This window comes from Cupressus sempervirens, chromosome 10, assembly GCF_028749045.1.
Source record: "Cupressus sempervirens isolate cs-2001-9-10 chromosome 10, ASM2874904v1, whole genome shotgun sequence".
NCBI lineage: Eukaryota > Viridiplantae > Streptophyta > Pinopsida > Cupressales > Cupressaceae > Cupressus > Cupressus sempervirens.
Window position 1 is genome coordinate 112,956,659 of NC_143127.1, and position 17,768 is coordinate 112,974,426.

The 17,768-nt window shown below is 34.2% G+C and overlaps 1 protein-coding gene across 15 annotated transcripts; it reads right to left on the bottom strand.

Moving 5' to 3' along the window:
* Positions 1 to 3,573: 3,573 nt before the first annotated feature.
* On the bottom strand, positions 3,574 to 14,819 carry LOC149532856 (uncharacterized). 15 transcript variants are annotated; one of them, XM_089803658.1, is made up of 10 exons: positions 14,150 to 14,761; positions 13,903 to 14,043; positions 12,612 to 13,046; positions 12,283 to 12,504; positions 6,517 to 6,568; positions 6,152 to 6,374; positions 5,946 to 6,031; positions 5,681 to 5,791; positions 4,654 to 4,838; positions 3,574 to 4,220 (listed from the first exon to the last, which is right to left on the bottom strand). In XM_089803658.1, exons 1-3 carry the CDS (start codon positions 14,228 to 14,230, stop codon positions 12,786 to 12,788), a joined length of 483 nt encoding a protein of 160 aa, XP_089659784.1. In that variant the 5' UTR covers positions 14,231 to 14,761; the 3' UTR covers positions 3,574 to 4,220; positions 4,654 to 4,838; positions 5,681 to 5,791; positions 5,946 to 6,031; positions 6,152 to 6,374; positions 6,517 to 6,568; positions 12,283 to 12,504; positions 12,612 to 12,785. The 15 variants fall into 15 exon arrangements, with proteins under 15 accessions (XP_089659784.1, XP_089659777.1, XP_089659787.1 ...); XM_089803661.1 differs by lacking the exon at positions 3,574 to 4,220 and having other exon boundaries at positions 4,431 to 4,838; positions 5,681 to 5,758; XM_089803655.1 differs by lacking the exon at positions 3,574 to 4,220 and having other exon boundaries at positions 4,431 to 4,838.
* Positions 14,820 to 17,768: the final 2,949 nt, after the last annotated feature.

Sequence of the window (17,768 nt, forward strand, 5' to 3'; positions counted from 1 at the left end):
CACTTCATGAACTAAAACTTATGATCCTTTCTTAACTTTTCTACTCAAAGATGCCATCGCTCAGTATGGTTTTAAATGCGAAAGAATCCTCAACAATAATTGCTCAAATCTTTTGGAAACTCTAAATTCTCTCTTCACTCTCTGCTTTGAAATTCACGATGAAATAATGCATTTGATTCCTTCCCTTTTAATAAAATTCCTCTTTTCAATCACCATTAATGCTTTGTATGCATACTCACTCGGTAGCATGTTGTCCTCCACTTGGTTTGTTCTTTAATGCTCAGAAGACACCTTCAACTTGGTAAGGTCTCCTAACTCGGTAGGAACTACCAGCTTAGAGAACTTCAAAACTTGGTAACATTACCACCATTTAGTTTAACCTTAGTATTCGATAGAGTCACCTACTTGGCATCTGCATTATAAAAAAATAAGTGACGCAACCATACTCAGTAAGGTCTTGAATTTCCATCATCACTCAATGATCCTCGTGCATCTTGAATGATGATATGGATCTTTCTACTTGCTAGCTGGAACTGATGTTAGACGATTTCTTCTAAATCATAGTTTTAGTGATCTCCATAGGGAACTAAGTTGAAATGGTTGGTCCACCCAACTCACTGACCTGGGCACCATCCACTTTATGAATTTGGCTTGCATTTTGAGGAGATTTTGGTACCCATTTCTACCTCATTTGTTTTACGATATTGTTAGTTTTGGCTTTCTTTGCATCTTCAATTCTTCCTATGTTCATGCAGTTCTTGGCAAGATGTCCAAGTTCTATACAAATAAAACATCTCTTTGTAGTATCTCTTTTCCTCATGTGATGTTTCACACAATTTTCTCCAATGTGCCCAAACCCACCACAATAGTGACATCTACCCCATGTGTTGTAATACCATCCAAATATTGCTTTCACAATTTGTTTTTCTTAGTTCCACTTCTGGGTTTTGCACTATGAATATTTGTGTCCTTATTTCTGGCAATTGTAACACTTTTCTTCAAACTTAAGTTTCTCTGTGGATTCACTTTCTCTATGTCCATGTTTGTGCAACTATAACACTTTCGATTGAATTTTTCTTTACCATTGCTCCAACATTTGTTTTATGTATGACCTATTTTACCACAATGATTGCAAGTAGGTCTTTTTCTCTTTTGAGCTCCTTGTTGTGATGATTCACCTTCTTCTATATATCCTAATCCAAATTTTCCTTTGTGTCATTACTAATTTTGCTCATTCAATTGATCCATGCTTTCCTAAGATTTCACCATTATCTCATTGGTTTTCTTTTCAATGCTGAGATGATTTTGCAGTCTTTCATTCATTGTCCTTAGATTGATAAGCTCTTGAGTTACATCATTGAGTTGATCAATAAAGTCTACTTGGTGAAGGGATAGTTGTTGAATTTCATTGTCCATTCTTCTATCACTTTTATGGCTTTGTATTTCTGTTCCATGAGCTCACACATTCTGACTAATTGTATTTATTTTTCTTATTTTAGCTTTCTGACTTTTTGAATATTGGAATTCTTGTCTAGGTCTTTGATTGCTACATCAACTTCATCTAAATTTCTTTTTGGACATAAGTCTTCAATTCTTCTTTAAATGTAGATATTTTCACCCATTTGTACTGCAAAATCTTTCCTTCTTTTTAATGATTGAGAGAGGTGCTCCTTTGCTCTCTTGAGTTTTCCAACAACCAATTCCATATCCGAATTTTCATTCTCAATAGCCTTATCTAGCCTATATACCTCCATTACCTCTAATCATATCTTAAGTTGTTAACCTTGATCTATGAGAATCAAAAGCTATGATACCAATTGCTAGAAATATAAGGTAGGCTAGGTTACTGAGAGGGGAGGAATCAATTACTACTAAATTTGAACTCAATTTTTGACCAATTTTGGTTGAAATTTCCACCTAGATTAGTCAAAATTTTGACCAAGATGTTCGTCAAAGTTTTCCTGGTTGAAATTTTGACCAACCTACAAGTTGGTCAAAATTTTGACCAAAATATTCATCGAATTTTTTTAATTTTTGGTGTTCCTAATTTGTCAATGTTGGTTGAAATTTCGACCAATCCATTCGTCAAAAATTTTTTGATTGGTCAAAATTTCAACCAATCCATCCGTCAAAATTTTTTTGATTGGTCAAAATTTCAACTAATGCTTGGTAGAAAACTAACATGCATTGGTCAAAATTTCCAACAATGTTTGGTCAAAATTTTTTAGCATTGGTGCAAATCTCCACCAATGGCTGGTCAAAAAAATCTTTAGTTGGTGGAAATTTTGACCAATGCTTGATAGAAAACTAACAAGCATTGGTCGAAATTTCCACCAATGTTTAGTCGAATTTTTTTTTTTATGCTATATCAAGCAATTGCTTCTTATCCAAGCCATTTAATTTGCAACCTCTTAAATCTCTGCAAAGATAAAGTTGGAGCAGAAATTTTTTTCTTTTCAAAGGTGTCCTCTGATTGTAAAGCATCCATTCCATTATTTGTTCAACAAACAAGACATATCTAGTTCAATAGATAATGGAATTGGTGCTTTATAATCAGAGGACACCTTTGAGAAGAAAAATTCTCCTACTCCAACTTTACCTTTGCAGAGATTTAAAAGGTTGCAAATTAAATGGCTTGGATAAGAAACAATTGCTTGATACAACATTGAACAAATGGACATTTATGCATAGGGCACAATCTACTATGTGAGTGATGCAAATGCAACTAAAATTTTTGGGGTCAAAGCCACCAATTAATATAAAGTTTATAATCTCCACGAGGTCGACATTGTGGTTGTAAGGGTTGTGGAGAGGGCACTTCTTCATTGTCATCTTCATCACTGATTAACTTGCACCACAGACTAACAGTCTTCATCTTTGTTGTGGGCTCCTATCCCCTATGTGAGTGCTAATGTAAAAGCCGAAGCGAAAAAAAAAAGTGAAAGCGTGTTGAATAAGGTTTCTAATCTCAACTTGGTCAACATTATTTATTTAAGGGCTATGGACTAGGCAATTCTTCAATGTCCAATTAGGGGTAGCATTGCATCCTCTTTAACTATTACATGTACAGCCCTAGGAGGAAATAGGTTGTTGGTTGCTTCATCTGGCCTTGCACTTTCTTCTTTTTTGAGGGCCACACTTATAGAGGCCAAAAACTGGTTTATTGGAGTCCCTCATCTAGCATGGCTTTCGCTGAGGTTGAGTTGGAGTATCTAGAGGGACACATATCAAGAAGTGTTTATGTTATTTTCAAAGTGGTTAATGTAGCAAACACAGCTCTTGATTTTCTCAAAGGACTTCTACCCAGTTTGGTTTGGCTATCTGGACTACAACCCTATGGACAATTCCTACAAATTACAATGTCCCCTTTTTATGTTTCCTAGACACTACATGAGTTGTTGCAATATTATAGCTAATTATATTGATTTATGAATGTTGAACAATGAAGGTATATATGACTGGTAATTCCAAATGCTAATATGGATAAAATGAACTAATGAAATAATGTGCAAGTGTGGGTGTAATATGCAATTAACGCAATAAGTGTATAATGAGCAATGCAATGACAGTGAATTATGTAATGGAGATGGGAATAGCATATATATATTTACAACTGTAATTTCAATCCCTTAGATCGATTACTTGCTTACAATTGATAAGGAAATTGAACATCAGAGAGTTGAGACCCATTTCTTGATCTCTTCTACATATAGAGGTAAAAGGAGACCCACACTTGCAATTTATGGAATCCTTAGCCTCAAATCAGATTGGGTACAAAAGTATCACAAGTTTTGTAGAAACAAAATGACTCGATACACCATTGCACAATACATACCATGTTACACTAGCCAATAACATCTTAATAACGATTTAGTTTCAACAAACATGCAGCCATGTTGAGATGGCATGGATTCTTAATAGCATTTTCCATGTCCTTATATTTTCCAAATACCTAGAATATAAAATCATCTCCCATGTACCCCAGGGTCTACACAAAACCACATCTTGGAAAAGTCTGCTAGGTAGGCAAACTACCTGAACCTAGGTAATTTGGAATATAGTAAATAGAAGAATCAGCAAAGGAGCAGATATGTCACCATTTCATATTGTTGCATCGCCTTTGCTAGTTTTTCCTCTTTAAAAAATGCATTACCCTCTATAGGTCTCATATCAACTACTTCAATCTGTTCCTCTACTGTCATGTCACTCCGCGCTTTACCCTAACAAATTTATAATAAATGAAAAGAAAATTATAATTTATGAATTGCAATGTAACTACATGACAAGACAATTGGTTCTGCAACTATAGGCTACCAAGATTGCTGGATTAAGTATCCAGTCTGATTTGCATTTGTTGAAGGGGAAGACTAGCAGGAATTCGACCTAGGTCTATTGTGCAGCAAGCACTCAAAATTAACACTAGACAGAGCTTGTTACTGAAAGACATTAAGATTTAAGAATGATACAAAATATAATTAGCATTGACATATAACCGCATCCTTCACCCTTTCTGTCCTAATACTAGCCATTCCAAAGGAAATTGGATCACACAATGTGTAGCATTTAATATTTGAGCCTCTGTTACTCTTACACATTTAGTGCCTACATATATAGCTTGACCAATTAGTGTGAGAAGAGAAGAACTAGACTTACTTCCTTTGCTTCCTAAAAACCAATAAGCTCAACCTCATAAATGAGATCAGCTTTAGGAGGAACATTTGGAAAAGAAAAGTTGCCTTCTTCCACATATCCTAATTGCCATCCCACATGAAGCAATGCATGTTCACCAAGTTGCATGCTTGCTACACCAATTGCCAAGCCACTTAAGACCTTTTTCCCTGCGGGAATAGTAAAAGTTATGTTAAACTTAAACCATGTTCATATATAGATACATTATGAATGAGTGACTGATTACATTCTACACCATATAAGAGTTCATCAATCTCGTAACAGAATACATTTGTTTTAATATAGCATATCAATAATTCAAAATATTATACGGCATCATTTTCTAATGTCATCTTCCAAAAGGAAATATATTTTAACTATTGGTTTGAATTATTTCTGATGGCATGTTTCAGAACTATATTTCTAAGTTGAGAGCATACATTTGCACACTAGATGTTGGAGAGCACACATGTTATGGAAACATCATTGGCCTTGACATAAGGTTGTTAGCACTATGACATGGAAGAACGTTGGAGTTTGAATGTTTTAAAACATCAAGGAACATTTAGCCTAAGCTTCCAAGTATTAGAAACATTCTAATATTTGAAAAAGATTACAATAGATTACCATTAGATACTAAACAAAGATAATAGAAACGATCTATTATCGTAATAATACATAGTATAAGAGTTTAAAAGAAACACATGCATTGAAAAGAAATAAGTATATTTTCATAAATATAAGAAAATTTTGATTACATAAAAATATAAAGAAATTTAAGCATACTAGCATACCATATATTTATGCACATGTTTGTAAAACATACAACAAGGCATCAAATGAAATTTTAAGGGCTAGTTCCAAAAAATCAAGATACAAACAACAAATCTCCACCGTCACTACAAATACATTAAATCTCAAATACTTATGTACATCTCAATAAAATGTATAATCAGAATTGCATCGTAAGAACATAGACGTTATTATAAAGCTTGCATGACTACCAAATTACCTGAAAGATGGTTAACCCTGTAATTGGGTTTGTTGCTGAGATGAGAGCACCGAACATCAAGCTTTCTTGAATGGTAACCTATACATTAGAAAAAATAGTCCTCCTAGATAACTAGGAAGACCAACCAGACATTGAGAAAAAGCATTTAATGAAATATAAATGATCAGGAATAAGAAAGGATGAAAAAACATCAACATGTTGACAAAGTATTCTTCAAAAATGCAGCTTAACAATGACCTAAAGAGCAAACAGAGAGCAAATTTACACTAAAGTTCCAGTCACAATTGCAACTATGAATGTTCCCAATCTAGCAATTGTGATTATTGCACCGAAGTTTGAAAAGAATGGTTTCTGTCACAACAGGGTTGGCTGTAAAGTTAATTTTCTACAAATATAGAAAAATAGGCAGCATATTTTAACAGATGAAAATAGTGCTTTCAATATTTATTGATAAGAAAAGGCAGAACTTACAGGTTGCAAGCTAAAGCCCGATTGAGTGAAACATGAGTTAAGCAAAGCAAATCTGTTCTTTTGAAGAGAAAAATCTAATATGCAATAGAGATAATGTAAATCTCCATCTGGAACTTGATAATATAATCTCATTCTTCTCTTTGTAAGGATATGAAATTATGGGAGGTAGCAGAAGCAGAAAGAAAAACTCTTCATGGAAGTTGAACCAATTCTTGCATGTTTACTAGAGACCACGTATATCAATAAAACATTCCAGTAGAAATAAGAGACCCAGTACTTCAGAAATTACATTATCTAACAGACATGATCTTCTGTTGATGTACTATCAATCTGCAAATCGCCACTAGCATTTACATGAACCTCACCTGATACTCTCTTCTGTGTTTGAAATGTTTGCCAGACCCCCAACAATTAGACCTGCCAAGAAACTCCCCAGATTACTTATACTTGAACAAATAATCATCAAACTTAATTAGTTTTATGGTGTATTTAAAAACTATCGAATTCAACATTGAACACTCTATGGCCCATGCCACTGGCATTCAGCTACAAACAGTTCAACAATGACCTATTTTATGACACATTTAACCAAAATTCGGCTAAAAAGTACTTCTATACAATTATAATCAGAAATAATAAATGTTTTAAGCAGTATGCCATCACTAGCTAGATTTATAGACAGTATAATAGTACCCATTGAATGTCTTTGTGTGTGATTGATCATAACTTATGAATAGCCAGTTACGCAACCTCTTCCAGGATATATTAGACCTTCTCAAAAAAGGAGAGTGCAGGGTACTGCATTGCTGCACTTATATTACTCCACCAGCTTATAGGTTCAAGGCCACATTGCTTTAAAGCCCAATAGAACAACTGCACAAGATTCTGCAAACCCACTGCAGATTCATGTAGAATGCATGAGCAGATGGGTAAACTGGTGCAGGAGCACCTCAGAAAATGCCAAGGAGCATAATGATGGTTTACAAGATTGTCATGTTGAGCTTAGAAGCATCTAAGTGTTTTCAGACATCAAATTTTAAGGGTTCATGGGGTATATGGTCTTGTATTGAACATTTGCATGTTAAGAGGGAATCGAAGTTAGGAATTTAGAAGTTTTTGATTTGAATAATAAATCATTGCAATGGGGTGATGAGCCGATTCACACATGTAAGTGGAAGTCAGTTTCAGTTGGTTTTGAGTAGTTTTATAACCACCTCAGAAGGCAGTAGAGACTCCGGTGTTTTATATACAGTTTGACGTAGTATTTAGAACAGGACTGAAAATAGAGCATAGCAGAAAAGGAAATTGATCTCTCAAGTATAAAGATTGATAAGTAAAGGGAGATCGAAAATAATAAGTTTGTTTCATTTCCTTATGTTTCTTGGTTTTTGTATTGGAACTGTTATTTGGGAATGGAAATTTCTGAGTTCGAGTAATATCAGTTTTAAATTGTTCTTTGTTTTTATAAAAATCAGAAATCCAACCATTTGGTTTACTTGTGTTATCATCAGCTGTGTTCTAAGTCTAACAAGTTCCAGATTTGTGTAATAGATTCCAACCAAGAATTGGTTATGTGATTTCCAAATTCCACCTGTGGGTTTTGGTTTGATGGAATTTGTATTCATGATATTGGCTTGAGGTAAATGATGTATGGGCATCAATTTTCTTCTGTAAAAGTGACTCAAAGAGACTGATTCAATGATTGGGATGTGTAAATTCATGACAATAGACATTGTTTGTTTGGAAAATATTTTAGATTGGAATTTATAGTATGGGCTGCTATGTATCAGGTTTCTTTTGCCATTAAAATCTGATTTTATTGAGGTTCATTGCTGCACAAAAATTATCAGATTTACATGGCATTTATTGGGCACCCAAGCCAAAGTTTAGATGCACAAAATCTGTTTTTATAAGCTGGAATTTTTCTTGAAATCGGGCTGCATCTGATCACTTTTCTTGAAACATTCTTGGTCAAACAAAGACTATGGTTTTGGGGGTGAAAATCTATTTTGGACAAATCAGAAATAAACCTTGGCATACGAATGTTTTGGCTGCAAATAATGAATTCCAAGTATGGTTATCGGGCTGCATGTGATGGGATGGTTTTAGCTTTTTCTTGGGCACCAAAATACTATTGTTTGGGCTGCAAGAATTAAATTAAACATAGTAGTATACGTTGCATGATATTGAGCACTTACTTGACTATGAAAATCTAACTTTTAAAGTGGGGATGTATTGCACAGTGATTCGGCCAAGATCTTTCATTAAAATTGTTCTCTTATAAATGTTTGAGGCCCTTGTGAATCGGGTAGATTGATGACGTAAAACAGAAATAAAGTTTTATAAATACAGTGCCCTGTTATCAGTTTGGGGAATAGGAATGTTATAGGGTATTGGAACTTATATCAATGAGTCAAAATTTCTCATTGTTTGGTAGTTGGAATTGTTTTGGCCTCATATTCTTGGGTTCCACTTTGAAATGTTCAATTGAATTTTTATTGGAGTAGAGAATTGGCATTTGGAACTATAGTGTGCTGCAGGGAATTGGCCTTCTTGTGTTCCAACTATTTAACAAATATCAACTTGGAGAAATATGCAGAACAATAACAGGGGAAACATAGTGAGCCAAGTGTTTGACAAAATGAAGAATCAAGATATATGCACAGAGATGGGAATCTCTGGGGCAAGTCAAGAAAGTTGATATTGATTTTTTATTCAAATGAATGCAAGATTGATTTTGGTCTGAACTTTAAATTGGTTCATTAAAGAATGCATGGGTGTGGAAGTCCTGTAATACTGATATTGAGTCCAAGATGGTATAAGGATTCGGAAGTTATTTTAAATTCACAGTGAAAGTTTGTATCAGATTAGATGACATATAGATTTATGAAAGTTTTAGGTTATGAACTAAAGATCTCAGGTTGGGTTGAATACAGATTTTAATCTCCCTAAAATGTTTAGAGATATTCAAGGATGTGTTTGAATGTACTTACCCACCATGTAATTACAGTGGATATGTAGATTTGGAAAATTTGTAAGTTGTTTGAAATCGCTCCTCAGCATACAAAGAATTTTATGTAGTTTCTCCGCATCATAAACCAACAGGAAGCTTCAAACTATAAAGAGGATGTGGTTTAGCAGTAAATATGTGTAGTGCAGGGTTTGTGGGTGCGGTGCACTACAACAAAAATGCAATTGCTTGCCATAAAAACAAGGGTATGAGGGTTCCCTGGGATATAAATGCACAGTTAGGGCGTGCATATTGTGGATTCAGGTGGTGTGTGAGTTTTGCATATATAGACTGCAAATGTATCACAAGCAGCAGAGTGTTGAACAGTACACAAATTCCAAGGAAATGAACACAATTATATATAGATGTGCAGATTCTTTGTAATGTCCCCTTTAGGGATGTACTTGATCTCGATTAGTGTTCTAGTACATAATTGCAATTCAATTTAGAGAGAATTGTAATCAATTAATATCGAACATTAAAATCAAGGATGTAGATCATATACAGATAATTTCTATTGAAAAATATAATATCCTAAATGCACTGAATCCAATTCTTCGCATATTTCCAACAGCCAACCATATTAAGAATTTAATGGGAACGACCTGTACGATGCCCAGAGACTGTTCCTCACAATTAAGCCCAAAAGCACAGAACAACCAACCAAGTCAATTGACCCCTTGGCCCATAAGCTAACCAACTAGATGCTGGCTGTTTAATTGAAGGAAGCCTAGATACTGGTTCTTCACAACTAAACCCAAGTTGTGAGCACCGACTGACCAACCAAGTCATTTTGCCTCATGGGACACGAACCGAGTAGGTTGGGCCAGGCTACTCAATTGGAGAAAACTGGCACTGCTGCACCTCCCTACCACATTTCCTCGCTAATCCAGATATTATTGCTTGTAGGAGACTGATATTTCTTGAAAGATTAGCAATTTAATTTAATAGATAAATTGAGGATTCATAAGAGATTTCCTCAGGAGAGGAAAAAGAGCCACATCTCTTAGGTGTCTCGTCTTAAGCAACCCCTGCCCCTTCATCAGATTGTGGTTCCTTAGAATTGCTACTGTTTATGATTCATTTACAGACAATGATCACTTTGATCCTGTGAAAAGGTGTGTGTGCGTATGCACTATTACAGTTATTATTATACTCTGAGATGATATTTCATAACCCTATGTAGATGAGACTACAGATTTAGGATTGTAGCCACAACAATCACAAAACTTGTTTATCTTATCAACCTGGCCATTAGAACCATGCTAGAATCTCAACTTGTTTGTGATCTCCTTGATGATTGTGTCCAGTAACTATTTATTGTGGTTGTATCTAATGACGATCATACGTAATGAGAGTACAGATATAAAATTGCAGTCATATTTCTTGCACTGACTAATGTTACTAACCGTTGTTAGTATAAATACTGGACCCTCACCCGCAATTTCTGTGATGACTGTGTCCACCTATGACGCTTACCTATAGTAAGTTGAACTTTAGATTTAAAAACTTCTGGCACACGTTTCGTACACACTGAGGATGTTGCTTTTATAAAGACAGTAGGCTCTCCTACCGTTTGCAATCTCTATGATGACAATATCTACCTGTGACGGAATGCTATAATTGTATGTAAACGAAATTTTAGATTTAAAACAGCAGAAAAATGTATATTAAAGTCATACAGATTGCTACCTCACAGCTCCTCGAGACACTCACTGTTACTACCCTGAAGCTGCTACAGACAATTGTCACCTCTCACTTTTGTCTAGGTGCTACTATGGCTGACTCTGCAATTCGAAACATTGTCAGATCCATAGTATGTTAAAGTTCGGCTGTGTTAATTGCCAATACCATAAAATCGAAATAACTGCATTTGATTCAAACGTTTTACAACAAGGGACCATGTAGCCGCTTAGTTAATTAGCGGGCACAGCTCAATCTTTTCAGAAATTGTTTCGGGGATCAGTGATCCCATCCTCTTTGTTTTCTTGCATTATTTTTTATTTCATGCTTCTTTAAACAATTATCAAATTTTATTATAATCACTTTATAATCTAACAATAAATTTAAAATTATAATAATACGTTTTCATGATTTCATGTTATAACTTGAAGGGGGGACATTTTGGGAAATGATAAGTAACTCCTTATGAGGTTCAATTTGTCTAGGAGGAAATAAATTTATTAAACTTAATCAAGTTTGCAAAAGTTAAAATTGACGAAAACCCTGAAATAAGTTCAATTGGGGGTTGATAATTCATTCATGCCAGGTATTTTCTAGTAATGAATTTTGGCGATGGAGCTCTAGCTGTGAGTATCTTCAGCAATCTGCTCTTCAAGAATGTAGCCTCTTGGAGAAATTAGGCGGTGGATGAAACATGCTCCTTGTGGATTGAATTACAGCACATACTAGTTCAAGGAAAGAGAAGGCATCAATTTCGGTGGAGAAATCATCATATTGGACTTGTTGGGGCAGAATCCATATATAGTACAGAAGATCTGGGCTTGAAAGTGCAGTTCTCGTTTATTTACACATGACAGCTTGGTTGTATAGCACTAAATTTACTCTTCTAGCACAGAGTTTGCATGTAAGTACAAGCAGTAGACTTATCAATTGAAATCATCAGATCAGAGATGAAGTTAGTGATATCATTACATTCAGGACCAGAGCTGAACCTTTGCTGAAGAAAACTACACAACCCCAGCCGTGACACCTCTTATCAAGTTAATGGTAGTGAATAATAATTAAAAATAGTAGGTAATTACAATGTACCTAGAGTGTTGATGAAACACTTAATGTCCCGTGTTTGTAATGATGCAAATGAAACATAGGTCTTGTACTAAGTTCTAGTGTTTACATATGTGCTCAAACACACTAAGGTTTATCATTTTGCATACCACCCTAATATGTAATTTAAAACATTTGGCACTACTAAATACATACAATAATGAATTTAGAATCAAAAAAAAAAAAAGATAAACAAGATATACATTTTTACCATTACAAAATAAAATATCATCATTCTAATTATTTTATTTTATTTGTTATTTTCCTATAAACATACATCTGAAATAACCATAAAGAACCAGGGTGAGAGGACTATTGCAAAGATTGGACATACCCGTTTCAATTTTCATTTACTTCCCAAGCTAGAGAAGATTATTCTTCTTTGCTGCCAATGTCTAATAGCTGAACGCAGAGAATAGTTAGGGAAGAGAATATTGTGACCGAGTTTCAGATTTGTCATTGGAGACGTATCATGTCCACTATCAATCCATCCTCTTATTAATTCAAACTCATAGCTGAATCCATCTGCAGCAACATGGGGATCCTGCATGACATCCTTCATAAACAACAGGAAAACAAAATAAGAAAAAACAAATTGCTCAGAAATTGACATTATAATGAGAAATACTTGTTGGAATCTGATATGGGTTTGAATTTTCTTGCCTGCAAGATTGGACACATGAAGAAGCCTGGAACCTCACTTGTATGATGAGAATCCTCATCTCCCTCATCTTCTATTTGAAGAGTATGAATAATGGCATCTCTATCATCATAAAAGTATTCTTTATTATGATGGTTTCACAGTTCTCTTAGAGTTGAATCCCTTTCTTCTTGGTTTTAAAATATTTGCACCTTCAGCTTGGTTATATTGTCTACAACATTTTGTAGTTCTTGCGATGCCTGATCCCTTTTGGCAGAAACCTCGTTTGCTAGGTTTCCAAGTATTCTGAGGCTTTGTCTTGTTATTTCTAGCTCTTCAATTGCATCATCTCTTTGTCTTGAAATTTCTAGCACTTGTTTTCTAGATGCCCTCAGGAGCTCCCTTGTTTCTTCCATTTGTCTGATTTCTTTGTGATAAAGATCTTCATATCCGTTTGCCTGCCTTGCAACAGGGCATTGTTATCAATGTTAAGAGCTAATCTATCACTATCAAAAATTTATTGCAGAACATGAGCGAATACTGTAAAAGTCTTATTATTATTTTGTTTTGTTAATTTTTAATGAGGAGAATCAGCAGCCCAGTTATCTGGACCAGTGAGGCATTAACACCAACACCTAGACACATTGATCTTATATGGTTCAAACCTGTGATCATTTTCTATATTTTTCAATGGCTCAATCATCTGGTCCAATTTTTTTTGGGATTATAAATTTCTGATTTCGTATTTAATAGTTTTTCATAATATTGCTATTAGGAGTCAATTGTGTAGTTTTTTGAGTCGAATTCATTGACTCATATTTCATAAGCACATGTTTATTGGAACTTATCTCTCATGTAAAGTATAATACACTTAGTTCTCATCATATTTTCAAGAGAGATGAGTTCTTGAACCACTACTCACGAAACTTCAATTGTTACACTTGATTAAATAACTTTTTATGATATTGTTATTAAGATTCAATGTGAATAAAACTCATTGATCCATTAATCAATAGCAATAGTACACTAGAACTCATTTCTCACAAGAATAAATGATACACTTACTACTAATTGCATTTTCAGAAAAAGATTATAAACCACAAAAAACTACACAAACCCTAACAACAATACCATAACTTCAATTGCTTAAAAAAAATCTACTAATTATCAAATAATATTTTTAAATATAAGATATGCATGCTTGTAATATAAATATGACATAATCTGCGAGCAAGATAATGAAATGTACCATTGTAAAATCTATAACTCTATGCAGTATTTTAACGAAGCCCTTATCAGTTTCAAGATTCCTACTTTTTCGAGTGATTTTTGAGTAGCCCATTCAGCTTTTTGGCATTTCTGAACTTCTGAAAGTACCATATTTTTGGCATCAATGGTCTCTCGCAAAGCTTGATTTATCCTCTTTTTCAAAGTTTCAGAGTCCATAAAACGTCCCTGCAAAACAATGATTGTAAAAAGACAAATACTCAGAAGAACAAGAAGAAGAAAATCCAAATTTTACCCTGAACAGCAAGAAAATCTTAAAAGTAAGAATTCTGACCATGCTCTGATCGGAGCCAGTAGTTGCTTTAGAATATTCTACAGGTTTGGGACGACAGTCTACAGCAGGAGTTTTCAGCATTATAATTGAAGTTTGATCAGTACCAGCGAAAGAGCATCTTTTACTTTTTTAAGGTTTGATACAGATTGCCTCTGCCAGTATCATGCATAGCCCTAATTGGATTTCCTTTGACAGAATCATATAGCCGCCCTAATCTTGTCTCTAAGCTGATGGGATTGATTGCATTCAAATGAACCAGACTTTGACTGCTTGTTAAAGTTGGATCACTCATTTCTCATGCAGAATTCGGTCCAAAACATTCGATATAAAGAATCTACACAACAAAATTAAAATACTATAAATTGCAAATTTTACAAGGGCATCCAAGAAAATAACATTGGAAGAGAAGTTGAAGAACTTAAAACAATAGAATTTCGCCACAGCTCCACGCCCAGGACTCAACGTATGCCGGCTAATCTGCACAAATCCACAATGGGAAAAGTCAGGTGAATTTGTCCTCACGGGAATGAAGTCCCAATTTTTCTCCCGCTCCTGCTCATACCTTTAGGATTGCTTGCGAATTAATGAAAGTTTTTCTTTTTTACCCGTGCGTGAATGAATGAAACTTTTTTTTTTTTTTTAACATGTAAGCCCTGAGTTGGTTGAAATCTTGACCAACACGGGGTTTACATGTTTAAAAAAAAAAAAATTGCCTTAACATTCCGACCAATCTAAATTTATTTATTTGATGGTTGAAAATTTTGGTAGGAAAATGAGGTTAAATGTAGTAGTGAATCATGAACAAATAAAACTTTAACTTACTTCACTAATTAATTCTTCATATATTATTTTTCTCTAATTGCATGAATGAAAGAATGAAACAAATAAAATATAACACTTTGACACAAGAAACAATGACTTATAAACCTTCCAATTAGTTAAGGCTTACAATTGACCACTTTTAGTGATCTTCCCTGTTGGGAGCAATAAGGATTGTGAGGTCCACCTTGTTAAAGGATTTACAAACATATAATGAAGTATGCACTCAATTAAGAGATTTAGAAAAAGACTGTTAAGTCCACCTAGTTAAAAGATTTGATTAATGCACCTATTAGGATGAATCAATGGCTAATCTCTAATCTACAACTTTGATTTGTTGAATGAGATTCCTTGTATTATAATTATCACCTAGCTGTGATAGACAAATATTTGTTGTCCCTTATATTTCTTGTAGGCTTCTGTAATTTGCACTCATGCATTCCTTATTCTTTTTCACATACGTATTTTTCACATTAGGATATGATACAATGAGTTGTGTGTGTGTGTGTGTGTGTGTGTGTGTAGCAATCCAATTCATTATCTTATGGAGTTAGCTACAATACCAAATTCATCACAATTCACAAATTTGACTCAACTGTTATAACTTGGGTTCTAAAGACAAACTCAGTGATGTTTTGATACATGAAAAACACTGTCAATGCTTGACAAACTTTGGCACTTGGTTGAAGATGAAGCTTAGTCCATACTAATCACTTTCAAGTAGCTCAAACTTGGTTATCACTATGTGAGTTGGTGAACACTGATAAACTTGGTAGCTGTTGAATCACTCGGTTGATATTGCATGACTTGGTCAACACTAGATTCACTGAGTTAACACTATGAGCTCAGTAGACACTACAGATTTTGGTTAACACTATAGAGCTCAGTTAACATTGGAGTCTTAATCACATCCACTGGATAGTTCGATAGACACCGCTATGGTTGGGCTATACTTTCAACTATCTTTAATGCTTAGTAGATATTGTGTAGCTTGACATGAACTACAAACTATATATTTAGCTCAATAGCAACTAAGACACTTGGTTAACTCTATTGGTTGAATAATAAGCTCAATAAAAACTATAACCATTTGACTAAGTGTTGGGTCACTAATAAATAAATTGACCTGAATGTCAACACCCTCAAAGGGTACATCACTATAAGTGATCAAATATTGTAGCCTTAATAGGCATAGTTTATTGTTTTAGCAGTGAAGATTTATTTGTGTCATTCCCACCCTAGTTTTACCTTCACCTTGGAGGATTTCTAGGTAATCATTTTTTTTGTGTTATGTGTTGATATTTTCTTTCATGATTATTGATGTAATGAATAGTTAGATCTATTTCAGTTTATGGTTATATGATTTATGATGCTGATATGAGATGGGTTAATGGTCAATACATTTCATTTATTTCAAAAAGATCATACAGAAATACCATGAAGCAACAAGAGAGAAGTTGAAGAAATTCTTAAAGAGAAGGAAGGAATTGGCTATCCAATAGAATGACACTCAATATCTAGAAGACAATACTCAAGGATTATTTGATCAGGGCAATTTTAGTGAAAGTGATCAAGCAATAGTAGACCTATTGGAGAGAAACAACATACTAAAAGGTCAAAGGATTAAAAAGAGAGCATGAAACTCAATTAGTAAGACTATGTGAAGTGACTGAGATGAAAAGAAAAGATAAGGAAGACAAAAAACTGGAAGAAGAAGACAAGAAAAAAATGGCTACTAGACTTAATGAAAGGACATATGACATGCATAAGCTCACAAACAATCAACTGGATATGATGAATCAATTGTTACATTCAAACTAATAATTGAATAGAAAGAACATGGAAAATGTAAATATGAGGAATGTGTTAAGATCTGAGAAGGAACTCATTAAGAAGATGAACAATCCTAATGAAGCTATGAGATACTTTGAGGAGAAGATGATAAAACCAATAATAGCTAGTGACACCTTTGGACTAGGATATACCAAGGTCCTATCATCTACTAAAGAAGCAGAATCATCAAAGAGTAGGGAACCAAGGAATGCAAAGCCAAAGTACAAGAAACCTACATGTCATCACTATGGGAAACTAAGATATACAACAAATATCTGCAGAAGCAAGACTGGTAACAAAAATCCTAAACCAAAATTAAATGGATACTATTTTAATTGTAAGAAGCAAGGATACCAAGCACACATGTAGATCCAAAGCCAACAATACACCTATAAAACCTAGATTTCAAAGATAATGCTATAATTATTAGTAGTATGGACATAGAGATCAAGAATTAATATCAAAGGAAAAACCTAATTGGAAAACCAAGAATTAAGGAAAAGCATCAAAACAAGGTAACTTCTACAATGGGGATTATAACACATTGTATAATTGTCATTATTGTGATGAATGTGGTCATATTGCAAAAAATTACATCAAGACACAGTTTAGAGGCAAATCCAAGAGCTAGATGAATGTAAGTTTGGTTTTGTACAGTTGTCACAATATTGGACATGTAGGTAGAAACTGCACAACCATAGCAACAACACTTAGCAATGAACAAAGAAAAGGTGAAAATACCATTGAGATGACAAATAACTAGATGAATCAAACCTACAAAAGGAAGGAACAAGAAAGTAGTGGATCTAGTGAAGTTGAGGTCACCCAATCCAATGGATTGGGTGATTACACTACTTCTAGATAGGGAAAGAAGGTATGTAAGGTACTAAACATTTGAATGCTACATTATACACGAGTTCCTAACATGAGATGTGTTAAAAGTTCATACCTACATAAATCAAGATAC